Raw genomic sequence first — 14210 nt, forward strand, 5'->3', positions numbered from 1 at the left:
GAAAAAAGAAAAAGAAAGGTCACAAAAATGAACCCTAAAAAGTATTCAGCCCAAACTATTGAGCTAATAATGGTGGGAGCAGTTTCAGGGTAATATTGGGGACGATATTAGGATAGGAGGATGAGGATGGGGAAGTTTGAAGAAGTGGGAGGCAGGGAGGTTAGACAACAACTCTTTCTGGAAGGTGGTCACGTGAACAAGTCCTGACATTGCCTGCATCTCTGTGGTGGTCCCTTTAGCGTCCTCTCCCTGGGCACTTGGCTGAGCTGATCTTGGCAGGGCCCTTGCGTATTCCGTAATCATATGAAACAGGCTTTGGAGAAGTCCTCGAGCCCATTTTAGCTCTTGTGATCACTTTCCTTCAGTGGAACTCAGGTTACTTGTCTAAGAACTGAAGCCTCTGACCTGACTGATGAAAGTTGATCACGTGCATTGAAGCCACCTACTTGGCAGATGTAGTGAAAAGCTGCACAGCTCTGGGCCCAGGACAGGATGCTGGCGCGTGGGAGGGGAAGAGAGCAGGTGCTAACAACACAGACAGCGTGCCTACCAGAGCACTCTGCTACATTTCCTACTTGTCTCTCAAAACAATTTTATAGGAATCACCAAAGTGATCTTATCATGGTTTCTAGACCAGGTTGGGATGTGATGTAGGGATTTCCACGGCTGCTTTTGTTTCGAAGGCAATCTGATAAGAGGACACAAAAGCCATTGAGAAATGCATAATCCTACACACCTCAATGATTCAGTTCATTTTCAAAACTTGGGGTGTTTTTTGATGTTGTTATTGTTCTTTTGTTTTTTACTAGTATGTAAGGAGGTGGCAATTATTTGGAAAACTCATTATCTTTGGCTAAACAAATCCCCCCAAATTCAGGATGGGTTGTTTATCTATTGTTTAACACGTCTCAAAGATCTTTCATGCACGTTTTCATTTGATCTTTGCAGCAGCCTATAGGACAGGCAAGGCAGGAGCAACTGCCCCCTTTGGATATGGGGAAACGGAGACCTGGAGAGGTAAAGTGATTTGCCCGAGGTCCATAGCAATTTGTTGGTAGAGCAAGGACTAGGATTCAGTTCTCTTAACTGGAGCCTGTTTTCTCTATTCTGGGCCATTACATCAGTATCAGCAATTATCTGACAGGCTGGAACAGTGTAGACAAGCAATTTGCCGAGTCAAGCAAAGATTCTGACTTTAACCTCGATCCCAGAGTTTTGGACCCATTTCCTTCAATACCCTACTCCTCTTGGCCCTTGAGAAATTTATTTTTCTTGAATTCCCCGTCCAGCTAAATTTTTTTAAAGAAACCGTCAGCACCCCTTTTCCTTCATGCCACGTAGGCTTGAAAAGCTGCTGGGATTTCGTTGGGTTTGAAGATTAAAGAAGTCTTGAGTAGCAATTAGCAGGGGGTATACCAGTCATAAAATCAATCCAAACATTTGTTGACATTCGTTTCTTTCCCTATATGCCAGGTTCCCGGTTTGTATTAGTAAGACTGAAATTGAAATAAGTCTGTTGCTGGTGGACGCATTTGTCACTTTCCTTGAAACTGGTGAACCCAGAAAGCTAGCAATAGGAAAATACTGCCATTGTCTGTTAAGAAGTCTATGACATTTCAAGGCAAGAATGAATGTATGGAAGAAGAAACTTGTTTCTTCTTTACTAACAAAAGGGAAAGCCTGGAAGTGAATGATATGGGTATAATTAAAAAAAAAAAACCTTTACGTAACTTTTTTGCTGGGAGAGAAGACTACGAAGCACATTTTCCAGGAAGTGTGGGCTGCAACGATTGTGTGCTCTTAACTAATCCTGAGTAAGGTGGCCACTTTGACAGTGTGCTCATGCTGCCTGTGCCACCTTCTCGGTCTGAAGATATCATTTCAACCCTAACACAGCATGATCGAAACACATAGCCAAACTGCTCCCCGATCTGTGGCCACTGGACCACCCGTCAGTATGAAAATTTTTATGTATTTACTTACTGGTTTTCTCATCACCCAGATGATTGGGTCAGCACTTTTTGCCGTGTATCTTCACAGAAGATTGGACAAGGTAAGCTGAACCAGGAGCCCTTGTTAACTCGAGTTGGGGGGTCCTTATTGATTTGCGGGTTGACTGGTTTTACTTCTACCCAGATGATGGACAGAGATGGGAACCCACATAGCTAAAACGGTCTCGAGGCGTGTTTGTCATCTAGTTTGTAAGGTCTCCTGTTCTTGTCTCTGGTCGAGAGCTTGGGCTCTGGAGTCAGACTGCCCAGGTTCAAACCTTGACTCTGTCCCCTATTAGCTCTGCGATCCAGGCCAAGTTATTCTCTATTTCTGGGCCTCAGCTTCCACATCTGAGAAACGGGGAAGATAACGGTACTCAGAGATTCAATGAATTTGGCCTTGTAACCAGCTTAGAACAGAGCCCCGTGCAAAGTGAGCAAATAATTATTTGCTGAAGTTTTGCTTAGAAAGTAAACTTGTTCTGATGGAGACGACTTTTTTTAATTGCTACCTAGAGAAGGAGAGTATGAATTTGATCTGAAACTTCATAGTGTTTCAGATTAGCACAGACATGGAAAAGTCTGGAATTTGCAGTCTTAATAGTAAAAGCGGCATTCTCTCTATAACTTTTCAAACATTGATCGTAGTTGCGATCAGCTCAGTTTCCCTCTGAGATGTCTTACCTTCTCAAGTGGCTGGGCTTACGGGAACAAAACAGTAGAGTAACTTAGGAGGAAGGTTTGCATTCTCCGGACAAAAGAACTGTTGGGGTTTGTCCCATTTCGGTGTGTTTACCCACTTCCACTGAGGGGCATTATTGACTGTACCAACGGAACGGCAATCATATATGAAAAGGAGAAATTTGATGAGTTATCTGGCTGTTCTTATAAGTCTGGATGTGGGAATTGTGGATGTACTAGCATCTGGAGACGGCGTTTTCTCGGGGATGTTTGAATGCCCTCTCTGGGATCTCATCCTAGAATTAATGCCATGAGGGTTTTCATCAGGATAAAGAGGGGCAGTGATGGTTGAGGCAACTCCCTGGTTCACTCAGATTTTCGTTCAGTAAAGAGCAGGGTTCTGGGTCTGGTTGTTCGTGTTTGGCCTGGTGGGCTCTGTCAATCAAATGCCTGGACCTAAGCCTAGCCTCTGGCGGGGGGGGAAGCAGCGACCACATCTACCGAAGCATTGAGGTGTGCTCTTCATGACAGTGGCAGCCGCTGGCTAAGTGGATCTTGTTTTGAATCTAAACATTTCATTTTAAAACAAGAAAATGGCCCAGAATCAGTTGATTATACAAGTGAATTCCATACATTGAATTATTCTAAGACACTGGAAAATAAAATCTCTCATTAACTTTGGGGATGAAAGATGGTTTCCTTAAAAATGCAAATGTTTTCCACAAATGCTAAAGTTAAAAAGAGAGAGATGTAATTAGAACCCAAGTAAATTGACACACATTGCAAATTAACTCTTTTTATAAAGCACTGGGGCACCAAATAAAATGAAGTGGGCAACTGAGCTCAGTTCAGAACGATTTTATACACTGGCTCCACGATGACCGATCGTTACGGAGCAATGAGGACAAAATGTACGCTTCGTAATGAAATTTTATTAGAATAGCTGTGATTCCTACCTAGAGTTTCGGGTAATAGGACATGTTCATTGCTGGCTTTTGTTGATTTTTTTAACGTCTGATGCCAAATAACAATAATCCGGTATAATAACTTTTATCCCCCATTTGTATCTGCAAAATCCTCCTGCTGTTACTGATGCCATGGAAGTGATTGTGGAGGGAGACCTCATTAGCCGCGTTCTCCAGAGTTATGTTTCTCATGTCCCTGTTATTTCACAAATAGATAGAAGATGAACGGAATCTTTACGAAGATTTTGTGTTCATGAAAACGTTACAGAAATGCAACAAAGGAGAGGGGTCCTTGTCCTTACTGAACTGTGAGGAAATTAAAAGCCGGTTTGAAGCTTTTCTCAAGGTAAGGAGCTCAGTTGTTGATTAAGGGGTCATTGAAACGTTTCACTGCTTTTGCTGGGTCAGGGAATGAACGCTGAAAATGTAGAAGTGTGGAAGCCATACTTTCATGTGTGTGTACGTATATCCGTCGGTATCTGTAGCCAATAAGAAAAAAGGAAAAGTGAAGCCTACCTCAAAGGGAAAGGAAAATTGCAAGTGTGCACATTCATGGAATGTTCTAGAGAGGAACAAAAGATCTTCTCATGGGGCTAATACACGCAGCTGCCCCTGTGAACATTATGAAACACATTGAGTTTGGCCCTTGGTATTTTCTTATCTTTCCATCCCAAACTTGCTGCCTTGTCACTGTGGACCCATGGTTGGGTCCCCATTTCCCACGGGAGCGAGAATCACTGGCCGGCCCCAGGGCGCGGGCCTGTCTTTACTGAGGGTAGTAGGGACTTCCAAAGGCTGGGGCTCTCACACATGAACGAACGCTTCTCTCCTGACAGAATTTCAGGTGCCATGAAAGTGAGATCTTTCCCTTTTATTGTGAGGAGAGCTGTGGGGAAAGGCGGATGGACTTTCTCGGTGCCGCTCAGACCAGACCCCACAGAACACCACTTGCTCATGAGGCCAGTCCACCATAGGGCCGGCCAAGCCCTGAGGTGGACGGAGGCCCCTGTGAGGCTTCACTGCAGTCACTGGGGCCTGTAATAGGTACTGACACTCTAAGGCTTCTTGACAAGGGTGTGCTCAGCCTTTTGATGAGGAGAAGCAAATTTCACTTGAATCCCCACCCTCTGCCCCATCTTCAGCTCACTTCGGGGTGGTGAAAAGGAGGCAGCTCTCCACATTGAAGGCAGCCCCGTGCCAAGCTGGCGGGGGGCGGGGAGGTGTGTTGGGTAATCTGGATAAACCAACAGCAGTTAGTTCTTGCATATAAATAATGTATAATTTAACCCAGGAGTAAAGGGCTTGAGATCTTATTTCTGAGTTTATTCCTGTCCTCCAGCTCAAAGATGCTAACGGCCTATTCCTGGGTCGCCTACAGGAATCAGAATGCAGCCCAAATCTGCTGCGGGCTTTTGCGTTCCTGACACTAATCTAGGTTTTAGATGAAGACTCCTCTGTGTTGGGCAAACTTGGAAATGAGCTGAGCTTCTTTGGTTGTCCGAGGATTCTGGCCAGTACTCTAGGGTATTGGGAGGTGTGGTGAATTAAAATGTGAAGAAAGCCACTTTCAGAACAACAGTTAATTATCGAAATATTTATGGGATATTTAATGTGCTTGGCTGTGCGACCTCAGGCAAATGGCTTCACCTTCCCTGTTTTCTCATCTATAAATGAGAGGGCTGAGATTATCTGCTCTGACATTCTGTAATTATATGATCAGCCTTGCGTTCCCTCCGAGCCAGTGAGAGTGTTGCTGGTTTTCCCCTTCCCTCTCTCTTTCTTACTGAGAGTCTTACAGTTCAACGGCCAATTTCTGGTGCTTTATTTCAGATCAGATACGTAAAGCTTCCCAAATCAGCTACCCAGGATAGGAGAAGGCAAACAGGGGGCTTGGTCTCTCTGCTTATGCTTGCATGAAAAAAGTGACAGACCTTCTCAGGCATGTCAACCAGGGCTCCTTACGTAAGGCAGAGGAAGCCCCTCGCCTCGATGGCCACAGGGGCGGGGTCCTAGTCAGTGCCATGTGTCACAGAGTCCTCCGGCTACTCAGTCCTCCCCCGAAGACTGACCCCCTTTCCAGTATCCATTCTCCCAAATTTCTCATTCTAAATAGTATTTTGGACTTAAAAAAAAAAATCCAACCGGCCACCAGCAGAGTAACCCCAAATTGGATTTTATTATTCTTCATGAGTGTTAGCAGGCTTTCCTTCTGGGCTTCACGGTCTGACTGGTCCAGGGCAACCAAAGGTTTGAATTTGGGGGTTCTAAATAATGGGACTTGAAGGGGTCTTAGAAGTCACCAGATCCAATGAGCAACCCAGGACTTCAGTCTTCTCCCCACAGTCCCTACTGAGTGGTCACCAAGCTCTGTTTGGACAGCTTTAGTGACGATAACTCCTTAGGTCCTGAGGCAGGAAGCACCAAGCTGTCACTTTGAGGGGAAGATGGGATTCGGGGGCTTATGCTAGGGTAAGTGCAGGCAGCATCTTGAAGAGTGTAATTTCACGGTAAAACTTACTACTCACCCCACCCCGCTAGACTGGTCAGTTCCAGGGTCGTCTGCCCCCCGAAGCCTGAGAGGTCTTTGTTGGGGGGCAAAGCATTTCCTTTTTAAGGTAAAGGTCACCCTGTCCATATCTGCCACATAGACTTCCCAGTAAGAGAGAAATAACTAATCTGAGATTTTCTGAAAAGCCAACTTTAAAAAGTCTTTCAGTCAAGGTGGGGAGTGAAGGAAGGGGGGAAAAGGGCTCTGGGGAGTGTGGCTGAGGGAAAGTTCACAGAAAGGCAAGGCTGGGCACATAAAAGACAAACCTTGCTGACTTCACGTTTTCATCTTGGCCAAACCCTACACCAATGCAACCACGTAGCCTAAAAGTATCTCAACCTCGATCATCACACTCCATTTTTGAGAAGACACTAAATACTCATTTGTTTACTGGCTGTCTCACAAACATTTTCCTGTCACCGCACTTTCTCAGCTCAAGTGGAAACTTGAAGGCCTGTAGCCCCTGTGAGCATTTCGAGGCGCAAGCTCCCCGGTAGAGCTCCGTGACTTACACCCTCACATCTGGCAACCAAGCCTAGCTTTCGGCAGGATGCTCAACAGTCCTGACACTAATTCCTTCCGGGGAAGGACGGAAAGGAAGGGCCCCGTAGAAAATGGAGTCCAGTAGTGGGAAGGCACCCAAGACTTTGATTATGAGAGGTGAAAATACCACTGTGCTCCACCCTTGTATTTAGAGCCCAGGGTGATGGCGTGAGCTAAGCCGGCCTCTGCACTTGATCTCAGAGTTTCTGCTCTTGGCTTCGGCCTCAGACTCCTTGGGTGACCTCATACCAGCCTTGTACTCAGTATCTTTAAAATGGCAGCCGTAGCCCCGATTCCCTTCCTGCTTGTGTTGATGGCCGTGCCTGTGAACTTGCCCATTTGCTAAGTGAAAAAAAGCCATTTAAGAAGTGTTGCATTTGCCTTTGGACACCAGCATCATTGGGAGATTACCTGGGTTTCCTATATGCTGATTATTCTAAATATATTCAGGCCCCAGAAGGCGAACAGCTGTGAGAGAATCCCCTCATCCCCTCGACAGGGACAAGACAATAAAAAATGCCTGAGGGTCTGTTTGTAGTCTGGAATTTCTTCCCAAGGTCAAAGGTACTATTACCATTTCCTAAGAGATTTCAGACCAATTTTATTTTAATAGATACATGCCTTGCTTTATGTTTAATAATATTCTATATACCAGTTCCCAAGGTAGAAACATCTCCCCATTCAGCATTATTTGTCAATACCCGTCAAAGGCAGGGAGGCTGGGGTCATAGGAAGGGTCAGCGTCACAGCCTCTGGTCTGGAGAGAGCACTGCAGTGGAGATAATAGGGCCCCGATCCTGCCTCCAGGCTCACCCCTGGGCTTTCTGGGCTGTCAGCTCATCTGTCAGAGCCACGGGCTCCCAATCGCTATGATGGAATTAATGACAGGATCTAAGTCCATGTGATAATCCTCACCAGGAACAGGCAATAGAGTCATGACGGATACCAAATGAATGACACTTCTAAAACCCCACACCAGGTTTCCTGTCAAAATGACCTTTTGCCATGATTCTTATTCTAGGAGATAATGCTAAACAAAGAAGTGAAGGAAGAAAACAGCGTTGCAATGCAAAAAGGTAGGTTGCTATTCATCAATTTTTGTGAATACTTAAACCCGAAAGAGAAGCTCTAGGCTCATCACACTGAACAGCCCAGGTGTTGAATTAGGGAACTTTTGGCCCTGGAAATAAAAGAGGACCACAGCGGCCAAATCGACACCTTCTCTAACGTCTGTGATTTGGAAAGGCTTTGTATGTGCACATGTGTGGGGCAGGCTGTGCTCCTTTGATGCTGACAACGCCAAGAATGAAGAAATGCCACTATTTTCAATATCTTCATCAAAGCAACCATAGAGCCTGGTGCCACCCACAGAGGATAAGATGACAAGAAAGTCATCGCGGGCATGCATCGCTCAGTGATAATAGTTTTCTCGTGGGGAACCGTGGCCAGTGGAGTGTCTGCGATCCAGAAATGATTCTGTGTGACAGTGTTCTAGTCTTTGCCCTGTTCTTGATGTCAGAACACATCAAACATCTCAGGGTTGGAAGGGATCTTGACTGTAAGGGGAGGTTCTCAAACACAGCGCCACCCACAGAAGCACAAATCTCCTTCACGACAGCACTGACCATCTGGCTTCTGATCCAACATGCCTAGGCACCTTTTAGCTCATTAATCATCTTGGTCCAACTTTGAATGGCTCTAATAATTATAATAAGATTACTATACTATTCAGAGAGAGGTCTTTTCTCCTTTGGAGTTGAAATTTGTTTGCATAAGCTCCACTCACTGGACCCAGTTCTGCTCTTTGGGGCCATACTAAGCAAAGGAGAATTCTTCTAGGCAGCAGCTGTCCAGATGTTGTAAACAGCAATCATGGCCCCCGAGCCTTTTCTTCTCCAGGCTAAACCTCCCCAGTGTCTTCCACTGTTCCTCCCATGACTCTTTCTGGGGCTTTTCCTCTTCCTGTTCCTCTTAGAATTTAGCACCCCAAACATCATAATAATGTCTGGAGTGAGTCGAGCAGCTGAGATGGGAGAGATCTCCCAACACTTGGCGGACAAGTGTTATTCTAATGCCAGTGAAAACGATGCTACGGCTTGTGCAAATTAATACACACAAAGAAATATATACATATAGAGATAGATACTGTTTTCTGAGGCAAGGAGAGTACTCAGAGCTTGCTTTAACCATTGCTTTGGATGCAGTGGGTCATCTGATCTCCATGAAGTTTCCGTCTTCAGAATGACTGTAAGATGTATCGAGCGGTACCATGTTGTCCGTGACTTACAGTGAAATTTGAGGAAACGATGCACGTGGTTGTTGCCTAGCAGTCTTCAGGAAAAGGATCAACTAAATACAACTGGTTATCTAGGTCATGCAATTTGGTTCACTATTTATAGGGCACCTACAAAGTCTGACAGCAGGCTCATTCCTGGAAGAGGAAAAAAAGAAGCTTCCACACCGTCTCCACACATAGGATATCGGCACATCTAACTAAAGAGTGACGTTTTTACAGGAGAAACAACCTGAGCTAGGTGCAATAGTTCGGCCAGTTGCTTGACCATGTCAGACCCTGTTGGTGTCAGACGAGCTAAGCGGGCAGACACCACCTTGGGGCCCAGTGAGATTCCCAATGGACGGGAGCTGTTTCTAACAGCAAGATTCAAAGTATGTTTCACGAAGACCAGAAGTTTTAGGTTAAGGGGAGTCAGGTCCTGAATACCCATTAGAAGAATGGGATCAGTGCAAATAGCCAATTCGGTTGTCCAGATTCTAGAAACCAGCTTTCCCTGTGACAGGGGATTTTGGACCGTTGTGCTCTTCCTTTTGCATAACCTGCTTAAGCCCGGTCTCTAAGACATAGCTGTGGAACTAGACCAAATAGTTCTGTGGGCAGCGTTGTATTGCTTTGGCCTGACAGCTGGCTTTTGGTTTCATTCCAGGTGATCAAGATCCTCGAATTGCAGCCCACGTCATAAGCGAGGCCAGGAGTAACACGGCGTCCGGTAAGTCCGAAGCATCCTGGACCGGTCACCCGGGCAGGAAGGCTGGGATGTGGAAGCAGGGCAGCCTAATGACCAGGCTCCTCTCTTCCTCTGGGGCCCAATTTACCAACCCACCCATACACCTCTCATATGCTCTCCTTTGTCTTCAAAGTGAGCTCAGATGCACAGATGGGACTTGGAGGGACAAAAGGAGGTGGGAAGCAATCCCGATGTTCTCATTATGTTCTTGCTCAATGGCCAATTCTAAATGATGAATTGCTGGGTGGAGGGACCATTATTCTGAGAACATAGACGAGATGGCAGGTAGTGACCTCCTGGCTGGGACCATCCTTCATGCTAACCCCTCTTCGCTGTGTGTAAATGGGCCTCAGGGGGTACTTCCTGCCATCTGTCAATCCCTGTATGATTAACCCCAGCCTCACGGGGGCCAACCTCAGGGAAATTAAAGGTAAAATCATTCTGCAAAGATCAATAGGTGCCAGGACGTTAGATTTTCCAATGAAGTAACAACAGACGACGTACTGTAATCTTTTCACGTCTGAATGAGTTTATTTCCATATACGTTCTGCCATCATTCTAGCTCTTAGATCTTTTTTCCCAAACCCCTACCTTGAGAGAGCTGGTGCCGGAGAATGTGTCGCATCTGATAAATGGATGGAAACATGCCTGCGAGCACGAAACCCCCTCGCTAGATAAATGCAGTCTGAGGGCATCAGAGCAGTCTTGGAAAAATTTAGCAGTGCTCCAGAAAGGAGTTCTCAACAGTGTGTGTGTGTGTGTGTGTGTGTGTGTGTGTGTGTGTGTGTGTGAGTGTGTGGGGGAGAGAGAGAGAAACACACATACAATGAGGGAGATAGACAGAGACAGAGACAGAGACAGAGAGGAGACACCGCCCCATCTCTGAGGCAGCCTGGGCTTCTCAGTGGGCGTAACACATACGTGGTTATCACGGATCATGACAAGGAAGCAAGAGCACTGGAAAGGAAGTTTTTGAACTGAGATTTTAGAACCGTGTCTACCACTTGCTAGGTGACCTTGGGCAAGTCGCTTTACTGCCATGTGCCACCTCACTTATCTCACAGGGTGACCCTCAGCATCAGATCAGCTGCTATGGAAGAAGGTCATACTGTCTCGTTAGACAAATGGAACGTGCCATTCCTTAGCTTCCTTTACTGTGGTTTAGATGTCGGAAGAGTCGCAGAAAGCCCTTCATTAATACCAGTTATTCCTACCATATGTAATAATTCTGCCAGGTAGCCATTGTCAGAAAATACACTTACAGGAGAACATCCCAGCTGTGTTGGCTTGTCCAGGGTGGCAGTCCACATGACACTTGCACACCCGGATTGCTTGACTGCAACACAGACACCACCTAAAAGAGTAGCTTCCTGCTGGTCTTTGCCCACGGGCACAGAAATCCTTGCCCTTGGATAGATTTCATGGCCCTCAGATTCGGCCAAAAGGCCAAGGGTCGATAGGGTCCCAGCATCTCTCGGTCCGCCTCCCAGGAGGTCCCCAGGGGATCAGATGTGAAGACAGTAACATTCCTCACCCCTCCTCCAGTCCCAAACCCCCCACTCCTGCCTGGCCACGCTGCCACAAGCTAGGTCTGCTTCCCACAGCAAGGACAAAGACTAGGTACGGATTTACCAAGATAATCCCAGTGCTCTTGAAGATAGAGAAACTGCCCTTGGCTTCTCACATGGCCTGAAAGTGAAAACATCATCAGGAAGCGTCATTTCTGGAGTGGTCCGGAGGGCCAAGAAATGTCAGACATTTCAGGATGCCTTTCCTGTTACTAAAAGATGAGTCTTCACAGCCTGCATCTCACACCCGATAGATTGCCAAACAGGAATTTTTAAAAAGGGCTCAAGGAAGCAAATGATCAGTACTTTCACTTCTCCCCAACCCCCGCGCCCGGCAGCCTAGCTCGCTGTGGGAGCTGAGATTTGAAATCGGGTGCACACACTACTTTGAACCCACTCAACATCCCCGCCGAGAAAATGGCCCACGGTTGGTGGGTACTCGGGTTCAGCCACAAGAACACAGGCACTTTCAAGTTGGTGGCGCCCACTACAATGGAAGATGAAAACACCCAGGGAGACGGCAGGTTCAGTTTCATACTCCCTTGCCTAATTTTAGTCCTTGCTGTGGGAGGCAGGTCGGGTTTGCGACAGCACGAGCAGGTAGGAAGAAATGGGGTCTTTCCTTTTGTCAGCTGAGCTACAGAGACTGGCAACTCTTTGATTTTGTGAAACCCGAGGAAGGCGAGATAGCAGTGCTCCTATCGGCAAGGCTTTTGTCTGAGTATCTCCTAAGTATGCATACCCCTGCAGATCAGTCAGCCCCAGCTCCCCCAGAGACTTAAGAATCCCTGGCGCCCCAAACTTCCAGGCGTATAGGAAGCCAGTATCGAACAGGAAAGTCTATGTTCTGTTGGAGTGGGACCCATGCGTGCTTCACCTCACCACCAATGCCCCCTCTCCCTTACAGTTCTCCAGTGGGCCCCGAAAGGCTACTACACCATCAGCAGCAACCTGGTAACCCTCGAAAATGGGAAACAGCTGGCCGTGAAAAGACAAGGACTCTATTACATCTATGCCCAAGTGACCTTCTGTTCCAACCGGGCGACTTCGAGTCAAGGTCCATTTATAGCCAGCCTCTGCCTGAATTCCCCGAGCGGATCCGAGAGAGTCTTACTCAGGGCTGCAAACCCCCGCAGCTCCTCCAAACCTTGCGGGCAACAATCTATCCACTTGGGAGGAGTCTTTGAATTGCATCCCGGTGCTTCGGTGTTCGTCAACGTGACTGATCCGAGCCAAGTGAGCCATGGGACCGGCTTCACGTCTTTTGGCTTACTCAAACTCTGAACAGCGGCCCCTCGCAGGCTGCGGCCGAGCTCGTGCTGGTGGTCTTCAGAATACAGCAAAGAGCAGTGAAGACCACCCCCTGTCGAACTGCCTATTTATAACCCTAGGATCCTCCTCGTGGAGAACTATTTATTATACACCCCCAGGCATGTAGGGCTGCAGGAAGGGAATTTCGGGGCGGTGAAGCCCCGGCAGGCCCGGGTCCGTAAGAGTTTATATTCTGGAAGCAGCAGGCCCACTGATGCAGACATCCAGAGAGTCCCATGAAAAGACGAGACCATTATGCGCAGATTGGATTCTGAGTAAACAGCAGATCGTTAGTCTAAGTTCCGTTTCGTTTCTTTGCATGCAGTGTCTTCCAGTGGATAATGTATTTGATTTCCCAGTGAAGATGCGAAAGGGCAACGGGGAGCCTCAGCTCGCCGTCGGTCCCGGCGGACCCTGGGTCCCAGCCGCCCCGATGGAGGGGGCAGGCTCTAGAAAGTCTGATGCAGCGGAGAACTGAAAAACCCTGCCCCCACCAGCCGCCCTGACACTCATTCTCTCCCTCCTCCGCCCCCCCAGACACACACAGTCAGGCTGTTGCTATTCGGTTATCTTATTTCAACCCTGTCGCGTCGCCACCCCTGTAGGCGGGAGGGGAGAGCAGAGGCGGCGGCTCGGAGGCTGCCCACTCCTCCTCCCGGAATGACTGTATTTAAAGGAAATCTCTCGTATCTACCTGCAGTCTCCATTGTTTCCAGAGTGAACTTGTGATGATCTTGTTATTTATTTTTTTGAATAATAAAGTGCCCTTAACGTTATCGTTGTCATCTAGCACCTAAAGCCCTCGGCGGGGTTGGGGGAGGCGGAGGAGCCATTTGGAGGGGTTCTTCCCAACCTCTGTGATGTGTTCGTGAACTTGGCGCTCAAGCTTCTTACGCCACAAAGTATCTTGGCGACGGCACACTCCCTGGCAGTCTGCGATAGGCTTTGATGGATGGTGCGAAGCTCGTTTGGTGAAAAGCAATCTGGGTCTTTATTTCCAGCCAGCTCTGGATGAAAAAGAGACTTTCTGTTCTTGATTAATCACAGCTAAGCGAGGCTGGAGGGAGGGCCTTCCATGAGAAGCCGTTGCTTATCTCTTTACTAGCTGGCTAGGTGGTCCTATCTTGGGCGAGAGGAAACGGAGCTGGAACAAACTGGGGAGAGGTACTGGCCCCCCGTTCTTCCACTGAAGCCAACAGAGCTATTTTTGGTCTCCTCCAAGAAACCCAGAGTGGCTCGTTCATCTTTACTGGTCGAGTGCGTTGCTTAAAGCAAACACCAGAGGTTCAAGCAGGAAAATCTTACTGTAGGAATGAGAAAGGGGAATGAGGAGGCGGGGGTCCACTCTGCCCACCAGCTCTGCTCTTCGTTCCCGTGGACCACACAGCCCCTCCTGGGCTGAGTCACTTTGAAGACGTTCTAGCAGGAATTTCTAACACAAGGCCGCAATCGTGCTCGTTGAAATTGCTCGGCTGCATACCGTCTTCAACGAGAGAACTTTGGTATGAGCAGAGGTGACACTGGTTGATTCAGGGACTCATGGATATGTCCTCAGTACTGTCTTGTCCTCCGGAGTGAAG

General features: G+C 47.4%; 1 protein-coding gene across 1 annotated transcript; it reads left to right on the forward strand.

Moving 5' to 3' along the window:
• Positions 1 to 1897: 1897 nt before the first annotated feature.
• CD40LG (CD40 ligand) lies at positions 1898 to 13406 on the forward strand. The gene is made up of 5 exons (XM_002919917.4): positions 1898 to 2053; positions 3852 to 3983; positions 7750 to 7804; positions 9671 to 9733; positions 12227 to 13406. The coding sequence occupies exons 1-5, from the start codon at positions 1898 to 1900 to the stop codon at positions 12601 to 12603; spliced, it is 783 nt and encodes a 260-aa protein (XP_002919963.1). The 3' UTR covers positions 12604 to 13406.
• Positions 13407 to 14210: the final 804 nt, after the last annotated feature.

The sequence above is a fragment of the Ailuropoda melanoleuca genome, chromosome X (assembly GCF_002007445.2).
Source record: "Ailuropoda melanoleuca isolate Jingjing chromosome X, ASM200744v2, whole genome shotgun sequence".
NCBI classification, from domain to species: Eukaryota; Metazoa; Chordata; class Mammalia; order Carnivora; family Ursidae; genus Ailuropoda; species Ailuropoda melanoleuca.